This window comes from Mytilus galloprovincialis, chromosome 2, assembly GCF_965363235.1.
Source record: "Mytilus galloprovincialis chromosome 2, xbMytGall1.hap1.1, whole genome shotgun sequence".
NCBI classification, from domain to species: domain Eukaryota; kingdom Metazoa; phylum Mollusca; class Bivalvia; order Mytilida; family Mytilidae; genus Mytilus; species Mytilus galloprovincialis.
In genome coordinates this window covers 89,047,634-89,072,150 of record NC_134839.1, presented here as the reverse complement: position 1 = coordinate 89,072,150, position 24,517 = coordinate 89,047,634, and the positions used below count along the sequence as shown (strand labels likewise).

Sequence of the window (24,517 nt, the reverse complement as noted above, 5' to 3'; positions counted from 1 at the left end):
CATTCGTTTAATGTGTTTGAGCTTTTGATGTTGGCTTGCCATTTGATATAGGATTTTCCGTATGGAATCTTTTTTTTTAGGAGTTCGGTATTTTTGTTATTTTACTTTTTTGTTTGTATTCCCGGGGTTACAAATCTTCATTCATTCATACAAAAGACGAAGTGAAAATGCTGAGATTAAACGGAATTAAGTTGATAGAAGTTTAAACGGTACAAAAATAAATATTATGATTATTGAATGACACCTCATAGAATTTAAACCACCATATGAATACCGGTATACAGGTAAAAGATCGATCAGAATGTCAACATTTAGGATCATACTTTGGAAGCATTTCAAGACAATGTTTAAATATAGTGCATTAGGTGGACTGTGAAAAAAATACCTGGAACGGAACTCATGATATTGATTTCTATAGATTTTTTAAACATAGAGCATTAGGTGGATTGTGACGGATAAAAGACATTGGATATAGATACAAACTCCCATTATTGGTAACAGTATTTTGTCGTATTTGAAGGAATAAATTCACAGGGGTAAGAAATTTTAGTATGTTAGATTAATATGTATACCTGCAATGTATGTATACGAAATTAAATCATATACCGAATCATGTCTGTAGATTTAGCTATTGTTAAGCCCCAGTCCCACTAGACCACGATCGCACTACGCTCATCGCGATCTAAAATAAATTCAGATCGTAGTGAGGTCGCGGTATGAGCGGCATGAAAATGTAAATTTTCATTGCTTTCACGATGCTACTACGTCCTCATTACGCTTCGACAACGATCCCGTTGTGATTATACAACGTTCTCACCGCGTTTATCAAGATCTTTCTACGCTCATTACGTTCTCACTACGACCATACCTCGAGTTATCCGATTGCAACACGATCTTACCACGCTTTTACTGCGATTATAGTACTTTCTTACCACGATTATGCTACGTTCATACCGCGATCTAACTACGTTATCAGTAATAACGTCAACATCGTGTTCCATATCAATACAATTCCATAATTCCTTGTATTTCTGATTAATATATAGATTTCTCGGAAACAATACAGTCAAGCCACCAAACCTTCCAGATTACGTGGGCGTGGTGGTAGGTGTTGATGTAGATGCAGAGGGAGCTCTGATAGTAACGAATCCTGAACAAGAAGAGATTTCGGACCAACCAATCCAACCTAAATTTCAACCTTTTGCTGGTACATAAAGCTCAAATAACGATATTTTAGTGAACGATAGCAGAGATGACACAGGCAGATGTGTCAATAGATATTGGAAGATGTGGTATGAGCGCCAATGAGACAACTCTCCATCCAAGTAACAATTTATAACAGTAAACCATTTTAGGCAAAGGTACGGCCTTCAACACGGAGCCTTGGCTCACACCGAACAGCAAGCTATACAGGGTCCCAAAAATTACTAGTGTAAAACCATTCAAACGGGAAAACCAACGGTCATATCTACATAAACGAGAAGCATGGTTGAGCCGTTAGAGAAAATGGACAAGAACTACACACAGACAAACAATACCTGAATATATATAATATATTTTATTTGGAAATGACAATGAGAATGATGGTTGTAGTATGAACGTAGTCAGATCGTAAGAATAGCGTGATGAGGACGGCAAGGGCGTGCTAGAATCGTACTATAGTCTTGAACAGCGTGGCATAAACGTGGTATAGTCGTAGTTGAAGCGGAGTTGGTCGCGGTGAGAACGTGATAGTCGTAGTGAGGTCGTAATATTAACGTCGCTGTGAGATCGTAGTGCAATCTCTCCGAATAGAATCACGCTACCGCTACAATAATAATAATAATAATAATAATATCTTTATTTAGAGAGAGTAACTCATTTGGATTACACCAATTTTCAATAAGGCTCTCTTAATACAATAATAATTACATAACAAATAAACAATGCATCAATAATAATGGTAAATAAAGATTATGTACAATTTAAAATACAATAAACAATTATGATATGGCATTACAGTAAAAATATGATGGTAATGTTAAAAGTACATAGATTTGTATTTATGTTTAAATTCGAATACTGTATTTGATTTTTTTATTGAATTAGGAAGAGCATTCCACACTTTTGGTCCATTGTACGAGAAACTAGACTTATACAACTCTGTATTTGGTTTTGGAATAATAAAATTATCTGAGGATGAAAATCTCGTATTATATTTTTGGTTTGCAGAGGCTGATACAATAAGACTGGACATATATTCTGGAGCTAAGCCATGTTTTGCCTTATACATTAGTAATGATTTGTGATAAAGTATTCTTTGTGTGATTGGCACAATGTTACATTCGTGAAATAATTCTCTTGAAGGTTTGGTGTAATCATGTTCGTCTAAAATTATTCTTGCTGCCCTTTTTTGCAGTTTTAGTAAACTATCTAATAGAAAGTTATTACAGTTTCCCCATATTGAACAACAATAATCTAAGTGAGGTAAAACGTAAGCGTTATAGTACATTTGTCTAGCTTTATGATTTAAATATTTCTTTATCCGTTTTAGTAAAGCTAAAGAAGAGTTAACTTTTTTGATTATATAATCGATATGAGAAGACCAAGATAGAGATGCATCAATAAAAACACCTAGAACTTTTTCACATGTACTTTCTATAATTTGTTGTCCATTTAAAGCAAGATTAATGTTTTCATTTGATGTAACGGAAAGCTTTTGTTTAGATCCAATGCATATAGCTTTCGTTTTAGATACATTTACAGCCATTTTATTGTCATCACACCAGCGAAAAATATCTTGTAAAACCGTATTAAGTTTTTGACTGATGCAACTTTTGTTTTGTCCAATGACTGATATGGTGCTATCATCAGCAAATAAATCGGTGTTATGATTAGGATTAGACAAAGGAAGATCATTAATAAAAATTAAAAACAACACCGGTCCTAATACGGATCCTTGAGGTACACCCGTTTTTTGTTTTTGTACGTCTGATAATGTATTTGAAATAGATACTTTCTGATATCTGTCAGCCAAATATGATGTAAACCAACGTAATGAAGTATAAGCTAATTTGTATTTGTTTAATTTTTGAATAAGCAGTTCATGATTGAGAAGATCAAAGGCTTTTGCTAGATCTAGAAATACTGCTCCAACAAGATCGCCATCATCAATGGCTTTAAGCCATTTATCTATTAAAGCTGTTAAAGTAGTTTGACAAGAATGGTTTGCACGAAAACCTGACTGCATTCTGTACAATAACTTGTATTTATTAAGATATTTTACTAAGTGTGTTTTCACATGTTTTTCAAGGATTTTAGAAATGAGTGGTAAAATTGCAATTGGTCTATAATTAAAAACATCCTGTTTTGAGCCTTTGTTCTTATAAACTGGTATGACTTTTGCCAGTTTAAATGAGGATGGAAAAATACATTTTTTGATACTCAGATTAAAAATATGACAAAGTGGTATTGAAATAGCATGAGAAGACATCTTTAAAAATTTTGCACTTATGGTATCAAGGCCTGTTGCTTTTGATTCATCTAGTGCTTTTAGTTGTAAACACACAAAATCATAACTCATAAGTGGTATAGAAAAATACACGTCATCTGGTACATGACCCGATACAAAATCACCAAGTTTGTTAAAACAACTACTAGAATTGTTGATGTTTTGATCTATATTAAGATTATCTGTGATATTTGTGAAATAAGCATTAAAAACATCAGCAATGCCTTTTGGTTTTAAAATTTCCTTTTTGTTACAATCACTTATGATTTTTATACTGGTATGATTGTCGGTACCGCTGACAGTATGTAGGTGCTTCCATAATTTACTGCTGTTGCTCTTTTTTTGTTCTATGATATTGGTATAATAATTTTGTTTAGAGTTTTCGATGAGATATTTGACTTTTGTCTATAACTATACATATCTTTTTTCTTATGATAAAAATCACGTTTTCTCATGCTATCTAGAATTTCATCATTCATCCACTCATTTTGATACAAACGTTTTACTCTCTTTTTAATGAGTGGAGCATGATGATTTAATACTTTAGTAAAAATATTCAAAAAAGACAACAGTGCTTCTTAGGGGTCATCAATTTCTAATACACAATTAAATGAGCACTGTGATATGTGATTGACAAAATCATTTTCATTAAAATGTTTAGTAGATCTGAACGTAATATATTCATGAATTTTCTTTTTCGATTTTAACCCTCTTTTGTGAGAAATGCATACTGGATAATGGTCACTGATAGAATACTTCGGAACAGATATAAAATGAATATTATGTGGTTCATTGCTATAAATATGGTCTACCAAAGAGGAAGATGTTTGTGTGACTCGAGTAGGAACTGAGACTATTTGAGACAAGTTAAAAATGTTTTTTAAATGTGACCATTTAGCTGGAATCTTTCTCGACGACAAATTAATATTAAAGTCACCCAAAATAATCATTTCCTTATCTTCAATATCGACATTTGTTAACATTAATTCAAATTTTGTAACCCACTCTGCATTACTTTTTGGTGGTCTATAAATGTTACCAATTAATATAGGTTTTTGATGAACAAAAATAATTTCGATCCACATTGATTCTATATCATCATTTTCCAAATCATATCGTCTTATTGTGGTTAACATGTTAGAAATATAAATTAAAAACCCACCGCCAGATTTTCCAATTCTGTCTTTTCTGTTTGTATCATAACCCTTAATATCTATTTCTTTGTTTTGGACAGAATCTGACAAAAATGTTTCACTTAAACACAGCACATCTGTGTTAGATTTTGATAGCAAATATTTAATTTCAGAAAACTTTGGCAATATATGATTTATGTTTAAGTGACATATATTAAGTGACTTGTGTGGAAATATAAAAGGGTTTGTATATGGAGATGATTTGGAATTAGATGATATAATATGTGTTGCAGTACATAAATACAAAATAATAATACTGACAATATTTCCTAAAATAGAATTACATGTTCTGGTAGTAGAAAAGTTATTGGTTAAATTTACCTCCAGTACGTTTGACTGGACACACTTTGTTCTTGAGTTGTTGTGTTGTTGAATGGTATAAATCTCCTCCCTGTTGACCTCACCGATTGAAAATTTGATTCAGTTTCTGATGTACAATTTGAGAATTGAAACAAATTGTTGACGCAGGAGATAATGTTGTGGCTTAAAACTTTGGCACCAGCAACATTTGTGTGAACGATGGTACAGCGACCTTTGTGATCTTACTACGACCTTAGTGCGCTCTCAGTACGCTTCTACTACGATCTGATTTCGCCACGACCGCACAACGATTGTTTTGGACATTGTTTTTTTTTCAAAGTTGGCCACGCTCATCACGATCTTGAAGACCTCACAACGACCGTGATACGACCTTACTGCGATCTACACGATTGTACTACGATCATCAACATTTGCATTTTTTTCACAGATCGTAGTGCGATCGTGGCCTAGTGGGACTGGGGTATTAGGTTCACACATTATACAAAGTTCTAAAGAGTTTCAATATTAAAACAGGGTCCTAATTTGTACAAGGTTCACAGTGGTGAGTTAAATTTGAGAATGCAATGCCATAATTAATTGGTAAAATTTTATAAAATACCTGCGCACACCGCAACAGAAATGGATATCACAAAATTCGTCAGTATTGGTGCCACGGTAAGCTTTTTAACAGAAACTCAACGGTGGCCAACAACAATTCAAGGTAGTTTCGAAATTTTCGAAAAGATGAAATAATTCAATAATTTATGTACAGAAATGATATAACGAAAATTAAAAACCCGTCTATACTGACTAAAAATTAAATATCTATGGTAGCTGCACATTACACATCATGCCATTTACAATAATTCACAGCGTATACAGGTTGTCTGGTGGAAACGTATGTAGGGCTTACTCTTTTAGTGGACCGTGTTGAAGACCGTACTTTGACCTATAATGGTTAACTTTTACAAATTGTGACTTGGATGGAGAGTTGTCTCAGTTGCACTCATGTATACCACATCATCTTGTATCTCTTTACATTCGATGTCCAGTCCTTTTTAGGCAACTTTTTTTGTCGTGCGGGACAGGTAAAAATGTTTTACAGTGCATCAAGATGTCAAAAAGTAACTTCTTTTTACTGAAATTTTACTCGTCTTCCTTTTGTTATTTTTTTTTTTTTTTTTTTTGCTGCTTTGACTTTTATTCTAAGGAATAAGGTCTCACTCCAACTTAAAGGTAGATACCAATGAGACACTTAATACATTATTTCAACCCCGAACAACAAAAACAAAACTTGAAACAAAACGAAACGAAAATCAGAGCAAAAGAGAAAACATATTTTATTATATCATATAATTATATATATAGTCTACGTTTTTTTTTCTTCTAAAGTTGAGTATAAGATTGTTCTGTGTGGGAAAAAACCTGATTGCATGATTGCCAGCGTGTATCTTGATGGCCACTCTGCTAGTTGATAAAGTTTTTGTGAATTTACTACTCACCTTTCTTGCAAATCAGTTCAGCCTATCACTAATAAGGAAGATATTCTATTTGTCATTCCTGTCTTTTGAAAATATGACAATGTGCTTTTCTACTGGTGTTTAATTAAACCGACACTGGTTAACGTTCCAGTTTGTCCACCAATAACAGATCATAACGTTCACCATATGAACTTGTGAGAACGTAAAGAACAAAACATTTAAATGGATAAAAGATTTTTGAAAACTCCTATTAGATTTATTAGCAACTATTATAGACTTTTTGTAGTTTAAAGTTTGAATTAGTGGATATTATTGGAGCTTGTATGTTGTTTAAATTTTGTGTGTCTTCTAGTTTTGACGGTGTTGGAGCTTGTATGTTGGTTAAACTCTGTGTGTCTTCTAGTTTTGACGGTGTTGGAGCTTGTATGTTGGTTAAACTCTGTGTGTCTTCTAGTTTTGACGGTGTTGGAGCTTGTATGTTGGTTAAACTCTGGGTGTCTTCTAGTTTTGACGGTGTTGGAGCTTGTATGTTGGTTAAACTCTGTGTGTCTTCTAGTTTTGACGGTGTTGGAGCTTGTATGTTGGTTAAACTCTGTGTGTCTTCTAGTTTTGACGGTGTTGGAGCTTGTATGTTGGTTAAACTCTGGGTGTCTTCTAGTTTTGACGGTGTTGGAGCTTGTATGTTGGTTAAACTCTAGGTGTCTTCTAGTTTTGACGTGTCGTTAGTTTACTGTCTTGACGTAAACCCGAAATATTTATCAACTAATATTACACTCGCTTGCTTTTGACCTAATTAGTGCTATACAAATATTAGTTTTGTGTTGTATTTTATTATCATAGCCTTTAACTCGTTTACTTACCGATTTTAGGTATATATTTTTACATACAGAAATGAGGATCTTGATGTGTGGGTCTCTGTATTATCTAAATTGTTCTAGCCATTTTTCTCTGTATCTAAAAAATAACGCCTATTTAGTCAAGTTCCCTTTGTAATAATTTTGCTATTTATCATCCTGTTATTCAAGAATTTCTTAAATCTGTACATTGTTGTTTTTTGTAATCAACATTGTACTTTTTTTTTTTTTTATTATTTTCCACAGTTAATTTCTAACTTATGCACCCCATTATACCGTATGCTTTAAATTTTTTGCTCATTTTCTCTATTCATTATCATTTTGGCCATTATTCTTTAAACCCCTCCAATACCTTCATAACATGATGAACTCCTTATTATTTTTAAATGTTAATAAATTTAAACCATGCTGTTGTTAAACACGTGTTTTCATTGAATCGTTGTTTCATTTAATTCAGACTGAGAATGATTAAAATCATGTCTCCTATTTAAAACTTCCTGAAATTTAAGTTCATGTTGTTCAACAAGTTAAAAGCAGTAAATATACTATACAAATAGCACATAGCTGGGTTGGTAGAGCAGATTGTTTCCCCGAGAAGACATTGTCAACAGAGGCGAAACAGAGGTTTACAATATTCTTTCGAGGGGTATAAATCTGCTATTTAATTGTTATATTTTTGTCTTTTACTGTAATTTTGGATTGAAAGTACTTAAAACTATGTTGTCACGTACACAATAACGTAATAGTCAGTAGAAAAACAACAGAAGTGAAGAAAGACAATTTTGTCTTTCATTTTGACATTCTATGAAATTCTTCTTTGCTAAAACGTAGACATTGAGCATTGACTTTAATTTATTCTCATTGACCTTTAAATTATCGAGTTTGATTGGTCTGCACAACAGGGTACCATTTAAATAATGTCTCCCGCTGAGCTATGGGATAGAGTAAATTACCACCCTCGTATTATCCAATGAAAATCTGGTTTTTGACGTGAAGTATAATAAACAGAATTCTCTTATATTTGGATAGATAGAATTGTTATCTGTTATTGTCACAACTCATGTCATATGTGTAAAACTAGCCTTACGTTACATACAGTTAATAGAGTCGACCTAAACTAAATATTGCTCAAAATAGATTATATTTGAATGGCTAATTGTTTTCATATATCTAATTCCATTCCTGTTTTTCACACACATAAGCATATATGCTTTCATCGATATATTGATACAGAGACAACATTTCTATATTGAAAGTTCCCATGACAACAAGTGAACTGATATGTTCAGCAACTTTGTTGTTGGAAATATAAGAAACACTTTGAACATTGACGCGTTATGTAAATGATTGTTATTGCCTGCAACGAATATCATAGAATGCGACACGTGTTTAGATGCTACGATAATCCAGCGCTTTGTTTCCAGCTTTTCATTTCATGAGGCAGTACATCTAGTAGAACTGGCCCTTGATACTTTTAAATATCTGGAGTAAGTTTCACAAAAAATCTTACGGTCTTTAGTCATGAACAAACCAGTATACTTACGATCAATCTTAGTAGTAAGTTTTTTTTGTGAAATCGACTCCTGATTCTTAGGTATTAAACATGTCCGTCTGACTGGATCGAGGTATCATATCTTGACCTAATTATCATTGTTAACTCGGCATATTCAGTTTTCCGTAGGTCTGCTTGTCAGATACTATACTTATAGGTTAACTGCCTTGGTGTGCATACGTCCTTCAGACATTTTAATCTGACTTTTGATTTACAGAGAACTTTCATGATTAGGCTCTTGTCTCATTTAAAAATACGCAGTGTAGTATATCAACAGGGTAGGAAAAAAGTTATAACGTTTAAATGTCCGTCTGACTTTGTCTTTATTTGAATGCATAATTTATAATGTTAAATTCATGTTATATCTGCATTACTATCTTGATCTTAATGAATTTTGACGTGCAATACAATCATAATCAAATGATACAGCAGACCGTTGAGACATTTCAGCGTATACACACGTGTCCTCCCATATGCAGCAAACATTTAATTATCTTTTAAAAGCAGTCTGATTTGTATCGTTTTTAAGAAAAGAAAACAAAATTGTTAGACAAGATGTATTTGCGTTTTCATTTTAAATACGTATATAATTTTAAAGGGATTCGATGCATATTTAAGGGAGATAACTGGCGTTCAGTTTACTTGCATTACCTTTTTGTTTATGATGAAGTCAGAATAACGGAATCTAATCACTAGACCAAATTTTTAAAATAAGAAATATTGCTCATAACATGTACATGCCACATTCTCTTTATTCTTTCCAGAATGTTTACTTAATATCAAAACTATAGAGAATATTGAAAAACAAGAGAATGACATCTGCATCGAATACTCAAGATGTTGTCGTCCATGTAAATGGAAAAGAGAATGAAAAGTCTAATGGAATATCAAATAGAGCTCATTACAACGAAAAACGTACAGAACCAACACTAGGGATTTTTGGATTGGTCAGTTTTTATGGTTGTATAAAAATGATTACACACATCTAAGTTTGATTTTAAGGATAACAACATAATAAAAATGTTGAATTTTTATTCAAAACTAAAAGAATTGACAATTTCACAAATCTTTGGAAATCAATTTCTCTACGGTTTGTATGAAATTAATCCATATAAAAAGATGAAAGTTGATTTGATCAATAACAGGATTTTAATAAGTTAGTTTAGATAGGAGTACATAAACATGGTGCGTTTGTTTTTTTTCAGTTTAAGTATGCTGGCAAGTTAGATATTGTGATATTGTTTCTTGGAACAGTATTTGCTATGGGACTAGGAACATGTATGCCATTGAACCTTCTAGTATATGGCAAGGTAGCCAATGCCTTGATTGAGTATACAAATTATATAAATCTGCAAGCAATACAAAAGTAAGTTGAACAAATTGAGGCTGGTAAAAGGTAGACTGATTTAATGTCTCGCAGACAGTTTTATCTGGTAAAATGTACTATTAAGGATAAGGATAAATTAGTATTAAGTGATGACTGCACTATTCCACGGTTACCATTAGAACAGATAAAATGTCTTGAATCCGTACACAGGTACGTGAATTGGTAATCCTGGACTTTTGAAATTTTGCATGCTACTAGAATTTGTGAAAAAATTAATACAAGTTAGTTATTTACTCATCTATATAAAACTAAGTAAACAGGTTTTTTTTCCGTTAAAGTACTTCTTCTGCGACAGATTTGTGTAGACAGTTAAATTTGATAGCGTTCATTGAGATTCATTATGAGTTAAATCAAAGACATTTTATGGAGTGTTCCGAAGTTAGTTCGATTATGTCGTCAAGATATTCACTTTATTTCAAGTATTCCAGTATGATTTCCACCTTGGTGTGGACGTTTTATCATTTTTTAGGTATTATGAACAGTTTACTTAGAGACAAAAAAAACAATTACGAACTTTATTATTGCATATAAAAGAAACGTGTTGTTTTGAAACGGCCATGGCTATAATTTTACATCACAGAATGATGAAACTATGCTGATATTCCATCCTTCATGCTTGTTGTTCCAAACTTGTGATTAGTTTGTATACGGTCAGATATGTATGCATCCAAATATTTTATGGATGCACAAAAAGGGAGTAAAAGGGAGCACAAAAATTACCGATATGTTTAGCACATTTGATTAAATTTTTTATTCTAATTATTTCCTAACTGTCTTGCATTATTTTCTAAATTATTCAGTAAGACCAGTATGATTAATCAGAGGATAGCTGCACTAGAGGAATATTCTGATGTTTATAGCATAGCAAAGGATTATGCTTTTTGGTTCAGCATGATAGGGGTCGGTGCAATCATAACTGGATTTTTGGCCGTTACGTTGTGGACACTGGCAGCCGAAAGGCAGATAAAAACAATTAGACAATTATTTTTTACGTCAGTAATGCGACAAGAAATTGGTTGGTTTGATACTCATGAAAGTGGAGAATTGTCAACCAGATTTTCAGAGTAAGTTTTATTAAAATCTGTTTATCTTTTTGTTTAAAATGAGGAGAATGACAAAACTCATAGTTCCATTTGAGGTCATGACAGTATTTCTAAGACTAAAGGACATTTTAGTGGCCGTTAAATGAAGGAAGAAGTTCAAAATAGTCTATGTTCAGATTACTAAGCGTTGCGTTTTGCAAGATCACATTAAATTTGACTTATACAAATAAGGAGATGTGCACCATTGACAATGAGACAAATGACTGCATTAAAGACAACATAAAGAACAAAATAGTGAACAAGTATGCTCGAAGGAAAATTTTCTATTGTATTTATACATACATGTATATAATTTATACACGTTTTATCGTACATGAGACAAGATAGCCACGTGCACTGTGAGAAAGTTATGTTTGTGTTATTGAAGTATTTATTATTTTGTACATTAGTATATGATATCGTAGATGTTTTTAATAACTAAGGACCGAGTATACACATTATCACTGAGTGAGGTTTTATTTTTGAATTGTTTTTAATATTACAGAGATATACATGTAATCCTTGATGGTATTGCAAACATAATGGCCACTATGACCTAGTAGATCGCGGTTTTATTTTTGTGTTGTTTTATATTACAGAGATATGCATGTCATACTTGATGGTATTGGAGACAAAGTGGCCACAATGATTCAGTGGATGACTACGTTCATTGCTGCTTTTATCATAGCCTTCATAAGTGGATGGAAATTATCATTGGCTTCTGTAGCATTTTGTCCAGTACTGGTCGTGGTTGGAGCATTTATGACAAGGGTAAAACGCAGAATTTTAATACATTGACTTGTATTTAATCAAGCAACGGCACATGTTTCTCCAATGTTGTTTTATAAGAATAACTTACCGACACGAACTTGATTCCTTTAAAAAAATAACACTATTAATAGTGATATATAAATATAAAAAAAAAACACAAAATAAATGTAAATAATACTTTCATGTAATGGTTAATAACATACCCTACTTTCGGAGTTCAGTTTTTTTGTAATTTTAATTTTTAATATAAAGATATGCCATTCATTTTTTTCTTATTGAAAGGAAACACAATTTGTTAAGGCTAAATAAACACAAGGACTACGAAACACTGCAGTTCGACTTATATATACATGCATAATCTTAGTTCTGAAGTTATAGATTCCAATTAATGTTTCGAAAAATATACTCACATTTTAGTGGTTACAAACTATTTCACGGAAAGAAGCCCAGAGTTATGCCAGTGCTGGTGCTGTGGCCGAGGAAGTATTTCTGTCAATAAGAACTGTAATGGCCTTCAATGGACAGACAAGAGAATGTGAAAGGTATGTTATCTAAGCCTGATTTGTTAAATATAATCACATTTAAGTGAGTACTGAATATATCACGGAGAAAAGCCCAGATTTATGCCATTGCTGGTGCTTTAGCTTATCATAGTTATGGATTTCAATGGATATACTAAAAAATGTGGTTTGTAAGTCAAGCTTGCAAGCCCTGTTGTCTATATTGTTAATATAATTCATATGGTGAGATGTGTGTTGTAAAAACAAAACAATGAAAATTGTTTAATTTTCGTGGTGTTACGAAGGACATTGCTATCACAAACCCAGAGTCAGCACATTTGTGTTGACATGAATATCAATTATATGGTTATTTTCAAAAATTAACTGTTTTCAAAAGTATGAACTATACACATGGAAAAAAGTATTGCAACCTTGATTTGTTAAAGCTTGAAAAATCAGCCTTTGTTTTTGGATGAAATAGAAAATATGTGTATAATATTATTGAAACATAGTTTATGATAACATTGGCATTGAAACGAACAAAAAATGTTTGAAAAAAAATGATTTATATAACCACAATTTTAATAACAAAATGAAGTGTTTTTTGTACAAAAAAAATGCATTTTACAACTTTTACTGTAGTCGAACTTTACAATGTCAGACATTTCAAAATTAATCTTCAGATGACTGTTCACATCATGGTTGATCGTTATATGCCAAAGAATTAATACTTTGTGCGCAGCCTCCATTCAAACGGATAACCGCATCTTAACGTCTTCTGATTCCTGCCATAAATCGACTAATTTGATGCTAAGGTAGCAGCAACCATTTCTGATGAAGGGCATTGTTTATTTCATGATGTGTTTGAACTTGGGTGTCCTTTCGCGCACTTTCCGCCCAATAGTGTCCCATATATGCTCGATATGGTTCAAAGTCGGGCTACGATCGGGCCAAGGAAGATGAACCAAATTCCATTTGAACATTGGATCTTCCTCCACGATGCTAATTTCCAACTTTGGCGAGCTCTGCACTACATTAGATACGGAAAACTGTGTGTCTGTTCGTTAGCAAAGGTCTCCGAAATGGTCTTATCGCACGATAACCAGTAGCGATGAGTTGATCTCGAACAGTTCTTGTTAAAAGGCTCCTGTATGGCCACCACTCTCTTTTTAGGATTGTCTTGTATGCAATGGGTTTCCTTCTGACCAACCTTCATTATGCTTGATTTTCTCTAGCAAATGGTATATGGGGTCTTCATTCTCTCGGAAGGTCTTTAACATCATTACTTGCCTGATTTTTATTCTCAAAACGACTTATAGTGGAATGGTGATGACCAACAATACGTGCAGTTGTTACAGTGACATCTCTGCTTCTCTTATGCTGATAATCTGCCATCTTGCTGCAGTTAAGAGTTGTCAGGGACCCATTACAAGGTGTCAATCACATAACTTTAAAAACTTGGTTATTTAAAGTGTTGAAAACAATGAGGGTAAAAACATCTGTTTTGCTGTTTACGGGTACAGTAGCTGCATGTGCAGATAAAAACTTATCAAATCGATATTTATTGATTAAACTCAGGTGATACTTAAATAATGTTTAACTAGTTCTATTTTACCAAATTATATCACAAAAAAATAAGGAGTGTTTTTTTTAATTTCAATTTCAATTTGGTGTTGCAATACTTTTTTCCATGTGTATATTTCAAATAGTAAGGAATTTCGCTTCCTAGGCATATTCAACCGTAGTCCGAATTTGGCACATCTTTTTGAAAATTTTGGGTCCTCAATGATCTTCAACCTTATACTTGTTTGACTGTCTAACTGATTTGATATCAGCGTCACTGATTAGTCTTATGCAGACGAAATGCGCGTCTGGCGTATCATATTATTAGCCTGGTACCTTTGATAACTATTAACCATTAGGACTTTTCATCAATAAACACATTTAGAAAACAACCTACTCAATTTTATTCTTATAATAAGATCAATGTAAAATTTAAAAGCATGACATATTTACAATATATATGTCACCGGATCAAACGTATGGATAGAAAATAAAACTGTTCAGGTTTCTCATCTGTGATATATCATAGGAATTCTTCAAAAATAAGAACAGCGGAAATTTTGAACCCATGTTTTTGAAGGTTTTGTACAAAAGTGAAATAGACCCGAACAGACCCTTCTACCATTTAAGCTCAATGCAAACGGGATTTTATATACCCTTTTTACAATTTACTCGTATTTGTCTGGTTTTTATATTGTAAATCTACACCGCTAAGTACTCCGTCTGTTACAAAACGTTAATGAAAGCCACTGCAAAGTGTTAATCTTTCAGATACAACGAAAACCTAAAAGATGCTAACAGTCAAGCAATCCGAAAAGGCATCGTAACAGGTCTTGGACAGTCTGTGTTTTGGTTTTTTTCATTTTCAGCATTTGCCGTTGCATTTTGGTATGGTATCTATTTAATACGGAATGGTGAGGCTGGATTTGAAGCAGGAGAAACACTAACTGTAAGTAATCTGTCTAGAAAGCAGTATTATTGTTCTTTAAATGGACTGCATGATTTTCCAATCATTCCAAAACTTATGAAAAGTTTAACCTGAAAGTATTGTTCAATTGAAGTTGAATTAATGTCGGGTATTTGATTTATTCTGCAATTTCATGTTTATTGATATTCTAAAAAGTAAAATCACATAAATATTGAACTCCGGGGAAAATTCAAAAAGGAAAGTCCATAATCAAATGGCAAAATCAAAAGATCAACTACATCAAACGAATGGATAACAATTAACTGACATATTCCTGACTTGCTACAGGCATTTTCTTATGTAGAAAATTGAGGATTGAACCTGGTTTTAAAGCTCGCTATACGTCTAATTTGTATGACAGTCACATCAAATTCCATTATATTGTTAACGATGTGTGAACAAAATAAACAGAAATAACAGGTAAAAATGTCAAAAATAGGGGTACAGCCGTCAACATTGTGTTATAATCTTAATCACTATAAAAGCAACAAATATGTAACAAAGATGCACAAAATTGCATATAGATCAAGCGCATTATCAAACATTAAAAACAAGAATTCACAAATTTACCATAGTACAACAACACAATGACATGATTTATAAGTACAAAGCCACGTCATATATGTATCTTGAAGACACCTGAAAATGCATATAGACAAAGCACATTAGCAACAATGAGAGATAAGAATACAAACATATGTTACAATAGCACAATACCACAACAACGGGATGTAAGGTACAGATCCACATCATATGTATCAAAGAAACACCAAAAGGCACACAGACAAAGCACATAGGCAAACATGAAGGACAAGAATACGAGAATTATCATTGTACAATACAATAACGGATATTTAACATGAAGGACAAGAATACGAGAATTATCATTGTACAATACAATAACGGGATATACAAGTACGGAGCCGAATTACTTCCGAATAATCTTGTATTTGTCATAAATTCGCTTTAATAGCTGAAGTAGTAAATTTTACGCCATTTATATAGAGGATAATTATGTAATTATGTATTTATGTATTTCTGTTTGAAATGTTTTATGTACCATTACAGCAGGTACAATTCCTGTTAATTATAAATCTTGATACTTTACTACTATTTTTTATAGATATTTATGGGAGTAATGATAGGCTCAATGTCCCTGGGTCAGGCCTTCCCGACATTAGAGGTTATAGGTAATGCCAGAGGTGCAGCACAGAAAGTATTTGAAATCATTGACCAGAAATCAGAAATTGACTTCTCATCAAAAGAAGGACGCATACTTGAAAAAGTCGAGGGAAACATTGGATTCAAGAACCTATATTTTAGATACCCAGCTAGACCAGATGTTCAGGTATCATTGACATGATGTTTAAAGTGGCATAATTAATTAAACTTAAGTTATAGGAAGTCGTGGATTTAATCTATAGTAGTAGAGGCACTACACAAACTTTAAACGAAATAATCATTTGAAATATATCAACTTAGCCTTAATGAATACTAATTTTTTTTCTTGAAAAAATGGTAAAATAATGAACAGAAATTAAATACTTTTAAAACAGATGTATTAAATGGAGAACAGTTCAGAAACACTGAATTATATGCAGATAATATCAAAAAGAGCTGTGAAAAAAAGTCACAACATTCTAAATTTTATGTGTTTTACAATGTAATGATATACTAAAAGAGGCATTACATTAATTCTTTTTTTATTATCCCAATCTACTCACTTACGGCGATTATTCCATTTATGGTTTTCGTTTAGGATAAGATAAAAGTACGTCTCAAACGAAAACATTTTACTTTAAGGTTGTGTGGGGATATCCTTAGGAAAGTAATGACAGACTATATGCGAAAATAAAGCCTTCAAGGCGGTCACTTGTATTTACTTGAAATTGAAACTTGTATCAGTTTAATTGTGGTTTTTTTCAGGTTTTGAGAGGGTTGTCCCTAGACGTCAGAAACGGTCAAACTGTTGCATTGGTAGGATCCAGTGGATGTGGAAAGAGCACAGGAATCCAGTTATTACAGAGATTTTATAACCCAGAACAAGGGGAGGTAAGGAATTCAGCTATTACAGAGATTTTATAAAACAAGAATATGGAGCGGTAAAGAAAAAAAAACCACTTCTATTATATTAATTTCGTGCGTCCTACTCGTTTTTATGCCCCACCTACGATAGTAGAGGGGCATTATGTTTTCTGGTCTGTGGCTCCGTTCGTGCGTCTGTGCGTCCGTTCAGGTTAAAGTTTTTGGTCAAGGTAGTTTTTGATGAAGCTGAAGTCCAATCGACTTGAAACTTAGTACACTTGTTGCTTATGATATGATCTTTCTAATTTTAAAGCCAAATTAGACTTGTAACCCCAATTTCACGGTTCACTAAACATAGAAAATGAAAGTGGGAGTTTCAGGTTAAAGTTTTTGGTCAAGGTAGTTTTTGATGAAATTGAAGTCCAATCAACTTGAAACTTAGTATATATGTTCCCTATAGTATAATCTTTCTAATTTTAATGCCAACTTAGATTATAATCCAATTTTACAGTCCATGGAACAAACATGGAAAAGGATAGTGCAAGTGGGGCATCCGTGTACTTTGAACACATTCTTGTTTATATTTACCTTCATCAGGAATGTTTATATCCAAACTTTAGAAAGCTAAGGATGTATAAGACTAAAACACATGAAGCATGAATAACAACATGACTGACAGGGACCAAAAATAAACAAGTTTATCTAAGGTATTTAGAGTTTGGCATTGTTGTTAGCCTTTCATCCGGAACGCTCAAAGAATGTATAACTCCATAGTTCTCAATGTAAACTTTTGGAAGTTCAGTTTTCCCCTTTCTAAAAACTAAAAATGTAGTGTAATATATTTCAACCAGATTTACTTAGATGGTGAAAATATCAAGGAATTGAATGTCAACTGGTTAAGGAAGCAGATAGGCGTAGTCAGTCAGGAACCCGTTCTGTTCGCCACAACAATTGCTGAAAATATACGATATGGTAGAATAGATGTGACACAAGCAGATATAGAACAGGCTTGTAAGATGGCAAACGCTCACGATTTCATAAAACAGCTACCAGAAGTAAGTTGATGCTGAATTTTATAGATATCTTGATAACAGCTGTACAGAATACAAAAAACTACAACATATCATTTATAGAGATACATTATGTAGAACGAACTACTTAGTGTATGAACTGAACTGAGCTGGCTCAAAAGATAGCATTCTAGTAGTTTTTTTCAACCAAGATTGCAGCAGTGTCAGTTTTGATTTCTGTATTTTAAAACTTATGAAATTCAAATGACTATAATCATTGGAACCAATAAGCAACAATACAAGCATAGGATCCATAGGACTATATAATAACATTAACGGTACCAATTTGGACCACATTTTCACGATCAATACGAACTTGGGAAATCTAAAGGGCTGTATTGATCGGGTCAAATAAACAACCATTATATTTAAAATTAAGAATTTGATACATAGGCTTGAAATCCAAGTTAATATGTCATCAGTAGGTTGTTTGATAATAAAGTATTTCTAAAAACGTGTAGTGCATATGCCTTTGTGTTAACCGGTGTGTGTTTTTTGTTTCTGGGTTTATAAAAAATAATTATATCTGTGAACAGGGTTTTGAGACCTTGGTAGGAGATCGTGGTGCCCAGTTAAGTGGTGGTCAGAAACAGAGAATAGCCATAGCAAGGGCGTTAGTAAGGAATCCTAAAATCCTTCTCCTGGATGAAGCTACATCAGCTCTAGACAATGAGAGTGAAGGAATTGTACAGAAAGCATTAGAAAAGGTATGGGTTGTTAAATTCCAAGACATTCATAAAGCCATTTTTTGTTTTTGAATTCAAAATCACGGATGCCATTATTTTGTCTTTGAGATATTCTAAAATGGTTATGTCTGTGAGATATAAGTAGTTATACTGTAATGACTGTATCATTCTATTTATTTATTGACAAACATAAGGATTATTCGGGAAGAATAAATGAATTTAGCAACATTCTTAGAAATTCAGCGGCTAAATAATGGCTCTTTTCTGGCAATTTTCTATTTTTTTTTATTGAAAAGTACTGTCTATTTTAGAGGGGAATCAACAACAAAATAATCCATTAGAAATAAAATATTAAATTTTACTAACCTAGTACATTTCAAAGCACCTAGTGTTAAACAGCATAAACCAATATGCCAATAAAGGTATAAAAAATGGAAAACAACACGTTTAATAATTTCATGCGTCCGAAGCGTTTTTCTGGATTGACCTTCATCAGGAACGCTCAAAGCCAAACATATGAAATCCGAAGATGTATAAGTACCGAACCCGTTAAAGAGCTATATGACAAAATAATAATTAAAATAAATAGCCAAATTCATCTAAAGTCAACTTTGCCTGAGGGAGTTGAAACCTTAGTTTCTTAATAATTTCAAAGTTTAATCGGATAATTTTAGAAAAGTTTGTTAAATCATGTCAGTATCGAAGTACTGACTACTGAGCTGAAAAAACCCTCGGGGAATGATAGTCCACCAGCAGATGTGATGTACAAATGAATTATAACTTATAACGTTTTTTACGCATGTATACCTACCTCCCTGGCTTTCAAATGTTGATAATGAATGTTTATCCAGGAAATCGGTTCACAGGAACTGAATTTTAAAAAAATCTTATTTTCTTTTAATGGCTGTTTTTTGTCACTCTTATGGTAGTTACTAATGCCCGAAGACAGTTTACAATAGTAATATGGTTTTATTCAATGGTGAGTAAATACGGCTCTGATTTCAAATTGCAAATATCATAGTTAAGTATAATAACAAACAACCTACCGAATTCAAAAGTTCATACATGATTTTTGTAGGCCCAGGAAGGCAGGACAACCATAGTGATTGCCCATCGACTGTCCACTATAAGAAATGCTGATGTGATTTATGCAATAGATCAAGGAGTTATAAAAGAGAGTGGAACACATGATGAATTAATGGGGAAGAAAGGATTGTACCACCAGCTTGTTATGTTACAAGTAAGCAGCTTTAATGTGTTTTTTTGTATCATACTTTGGTTTTTAAAAACAGATGAATACTTATTTAGGATGGTAATTTTGATTGAAACATTTTTTTTTAAATCATCGGGCATCATTTATGACAGTTAATGTGTTTGAACTTTTGATTTTGCCATATGATAATGGATTTGTTTTTTTAAGTTTCCACGGAGTTCGGTATTTTTTTATTTTTTTTTTACTTTTTCTTCAAAGGTTTGAATGTAACAATACTGAAATATGATGACTAAGAAATCTTTTCGGTTTTCAAAATAAATTTTACTATTAAGTGTTCATCTCACTTTACGGTCTAAGCGCACCATGTAATAGCAAAACCCTCAGCAGGGTTATGTGTAAAGTGTTAATTGTTAGGAACCCTTGTATAAATTGATTAGAACTTAAATGGAGTAAATTTTCTTTTTTTGATTTCAGACCAAGCATCATGATAAATTAGAAGCAGGTATGTTTAATTTATCAATGGACATAATGAAATAATAAAAAAAACCCATATAAATTTGCTGTTGAAGAAATATTGTGTCCAATCTTGATAGATAGTAACACAAACCCGTATAAATTATTAAAGATCAGCTTTTCTTTTTTTTTTTTTTTTTTTTTTTTTTTTTTATTTTTTATTTTTTTTTTTTTTTTTATATCTTTTTCGATAATGTCATCGACAAAAAAAGGCGACCGAAAAATTTAGGAGCGTTTTATTTTTTATCATAAAGAAGGTAAGTGTTGCTAAGAAAACATTCTACTGAGAAGGAAATGAATGATGTTTTGATAGAAAATTGCACGAAAAAAGTAAAGAGATGTATAATTAGATATTTCGTTTGTTTTTCAAAGGTAGGTTATTTATGTTCATACAATTTACCAGGTTTAGATTTGAATTTAAGGGACAGTAGATTAATGATGTTTATACAATTTACAAGGTTAAGATTTAAATTAAGGGGACAGTAGATTAATGATGTTCATACAATTTACCAGGTTTAGATTTGAATTTAGGGGACAGTAGTTTAGTGATGTTCATACAATAAACTAGGTTTAGATTTATATTGAGGCGACAATAGTCTACTGACGCTCATACTAGGTTTACATTAGAATTAAGACTACACCAGTTTACTGATGTTCAAATTTCATAGATCTACCGATCGTTTAGGTACAATTCAAATCAAGATAACAATAAAAAAAAACCGACGGAATCGCTTTAACTCCGAAAGGGAGCGGTACCATGTGTGTCGACAGGGTAAGCGTTGTGTGCTATTCATGCATCACTACCATGCAAATTCACATCAAGTTGAAATCACGGCCGACACTCGGCTAACCGAGAGATTGGTCGGTTAATCTATATTGAGTATGCGGCTATATGGGCGATTGGTCTGTTAATCGGGTTGGTTATACGTCTGTTAAGAATAAAACGCTTAATTTAATATTAAACTCTATTAAATATACAGATTTTTGGCATGTTATAAGAACCAAATCAAAAAAAGAAAAGTGTCTGACAAAATGATATCTATCATAGAACATTTTGCATTTGTAAAAACATTTCTTTGTCTGCGCAGTTTTCAGTAAAACTAAAAGGCGTCGCGTCAGTATGTAGTATTTATGCTTATACGCATAGCAATTTTTTTAATAAAAGGCGAAACAAACAAATTTAGATATCATTTAAAGGACAAAAAATAGTACTGTGGTTCTAAAAAATAAATTGACATTAGTAAATATTTCATAATTGTAAAATAACGTGAATAATACCACGTTTTAGTGAAAATTATGTGAATAAAGTCTGTTAATGGGTTGGACAATTGAAATTGTGTCAGTTAAGAGTTATTTAGCCACGACAATAATTTTGCTACCTTTATATTTTCCCCTTGAAATATTTAAGAATGAGATGTTCCTGAGTAAACAAAAATGACAATACGGTGCCACAGTATCCTAGAAAGAGCATTTTTATTTAGACTTTCTTTGCATTTTATTGAAGGGTGTGTCACTTCAATATAGCGTGATATGGATTGGCCTCTGGAATCGGTGCATTACGTTTGCGCGCATTAGTATAAGTCTCATAAGGAAGGGGAAAAAAAGATAAAATAACAGATTTTTTTTTCGATTTTCAGACACAATTCAATAAGTCAAAGGTGTATGCAAAATTTTAAGAAATCCGTGACATAGCCCATTCATATATTGTAACTTGACCTTAAGCTATAACGGAGTTTTTACTTGCTTTTAGAATTCAATATGAACAGTATATAATTTGACTGATAAACAAACTATTTTTAAAATTAATAATTGATTAATATGAATATACAAAAAAAAAATATAGTTATTTATAACTTAATATAATTTTTATTTATATTTTTACCGGAGATTACCTGTAAAATAAATGCGCGCAAACGTAAAATATTTTAATCCCCAAATGCGCGCAAACGTAGTACGCCCTATGGAATATGCATGAATTTTTTATTGACGTTTTCAATCAGCCTTAATTTTTGTGTCTGTTCGAAGTACAATGTAGCACGTTCTCAATTCCGACCGAAAGTGTCTTTCTAATACAACACAGGGTACATATAACGTGTTCTCGTTCACATATGAACATGATATTTGTCACTGGACGTTGAACCCTAATTCGTCAGCATCATCCAATAGGTTCTTTTCTTCTATTACTTAATCATATGTTGTTTACAAATCACTTTAAAGAAGTAAACGGAAAGGAGCGAATGCAGCTACATTTGGTTATTTTAAGTTTCAATTCATTTTATTCCGTTTAGTTCCTTTCTACACAAGTGCAGAGGAGAACAACAGTTGTCTATGGTGGCCGGTGAAGTCCATTTCGCGTTTTTGCCTTTCATATTCTATAGGGCGAAAACGCGAAATCGCGAAGTCGAAAACGCAAAAAACGCGAAGTCGAAAACGAGAAATCGGTTTCGCGTTTTCGCCATATAGAATATATAAGGCGAAAACGCTAAAGCGCTAAAACGCAAAATGGCATTAACCTGCCACCATAGTTGTCAACATGTAAACTTCTAGAATTTGTCACCAATATAAGTACATCGCAATCCGTGACTGTTTCAACAACCATCGGTGTTTCATGTGTGTATTCTTAAACAAGTATTATTTTTCTCTCGTTTTTAGCAATGTATCACTCTCTACTGTCCTTATATATTATTCTATATTCTGCGTTTCCATCCAGATTCTCGTGTATACCATGAAGGTCCGGATTGGGGGTATTGTTTATTTCTGTATTCTTTAAATAGTTATATGTCATTTTTTTTCTACATTTTATTTATCTATCTCATTATTCTTTCTTTATTTTTCATATTTTGTCATCCCAATATATTTTACTTACTGATGTTTAGTTTCATTACGACGTTTATCTCTGATTTATATACTGGTTACCAATGTAGATGACAAATTTGTGTCATTCATGACAATTAAACAGAATCAACATGATATATGCGATCATTCTTGGATGAAATTAATATTACTTTAATATTACACTTTTTGAAACCATTTTTATCAATTTTCAATTTCATGTGTTGTTTCCGTATAAGTAATGTTTCATTCCTCATGTGTTGTTTTCGTATATTTTAGCCGCTCTTGAGCCTAGGCTACTCATTTGATCCGATAACAACCCATATAGCAATAAAATTATACTTTTATTGCCATTCATAACTCTTAACAGACCAATTAACAGACCGGGTTTTATATATCCTACCCATTAACAGACCAGGTTTTAAATAAAGATTGATTTATGTCACCAAAATACAGATTTTCGTGTAGATTTTCCACACAATGATATCAATATGGTTAACAAACATAATGCCTTTCTTTTTTCGATGTTCAAAATATGGAATGCAAGTAAATTTAACCAATGTGTCATTTTTTGTACATTTTATGTGTGTAAAATGTGTATAAATTTATTGATGAGTAACCCGCCTTTTCATTTTATAGATCGTACATCGAAGCTAGAAAAATAATAATTACACCACTGAATTCAGTACATTGAATTGTTTTGTTAGACATGAATACTTTTTATGATGAAAATATATTTAGAAAGTTATACAATGAAACATGCTGAACTTTCAATGATTTTCTCGATAACACCTGATTAACAGACTTTAGCCAACCCGATTAACAGACCAACCGCCGATATAGCCGCATACTCAATATAGATTAACCGACCAATCTCTCGGTTAGCCGAGTGTCGGCCGTGGAAATGGCGCAATCGAGAATAGTACACAGTCGTTACACTAAGATCAGATAACTATACTCGTATCTGAAAATCTTATATCGCAATTACATGAATTCAAACACCAACACGTCGTATTGGTCAACCAGTTTGTGAAAAAA

At 32.5% G+C, this 24,517-nt stretch overlaps 1 protein-coding gene across 2 annotated transcripts in view; it reads left to right on the top strand.

Annotated features, from left to right (window-relative positions):
• Positions 1 to 302: 302 nt before the first annotated feature.
• The window catches only part of LOC143064780 (ATP-dependent translocase ABCB1-like), a 41,297-nt gene continuing 17,082 nt past the window's right edge, over positions 303 to 24,517 (top strand). The window contains exons 1-13 of one of the 2 annotated variants that reach the window (XM_076237877.1): positions 303 to 536; positions 9,635 to 9,817; positions 10,076 to 10,236; positions 11,058 to 11,321; positions 11,939 to 12,110; positions 12,528 to 12,652; positions 14,945 to 15,122; positions 16,264 to 16,488; positions 17,067 to 17,192; positions 18,017 to 18,220; positions 18,772 to 18,942; positions 20,000 to 20,161; positions 20,609 to 20,636. In XM_076237877.1, coding sequence (XP_076093992.1) covers positions 9,683 to 9,817; positions 10,076 to 10,236; positions 11,058 to 11,321; positions 11,939 to 12,110; positions 12,528 to 12,652; positions 14,945 to 15,122; positions 16,264 to 16,488; positions 17,067 to 17,192; positions 18,017 to 18,220; positions 18,772 to 18,942; positions 20,000 to 20,161; positions 20,609 to 20,636 — 1,951 coding nt within the window. In that variant the 5' untranslated portion in view covers positions 303 to 536; positions 9,635 to 9,682. The remainder of the gene's footprint in view (positions 537 to 9,634; positions 9,818 to 10,075; positions 10,237 to 11,057; positions 11,322 to 11,938; positions 12,111 to 12,527; positions 12,653 to 14,944; positions 15,123 to 16,263; positions 16,489 to 17,066; positions 17,193 to 18,016; positions 18,221 to 18,771; positions 18,943 to 19,999; positions 20,162 to 20,608; positions 20,637 to 24,517) is intronic. The other variant, XM_076237878.1, reaches the window with a different exon arrangement.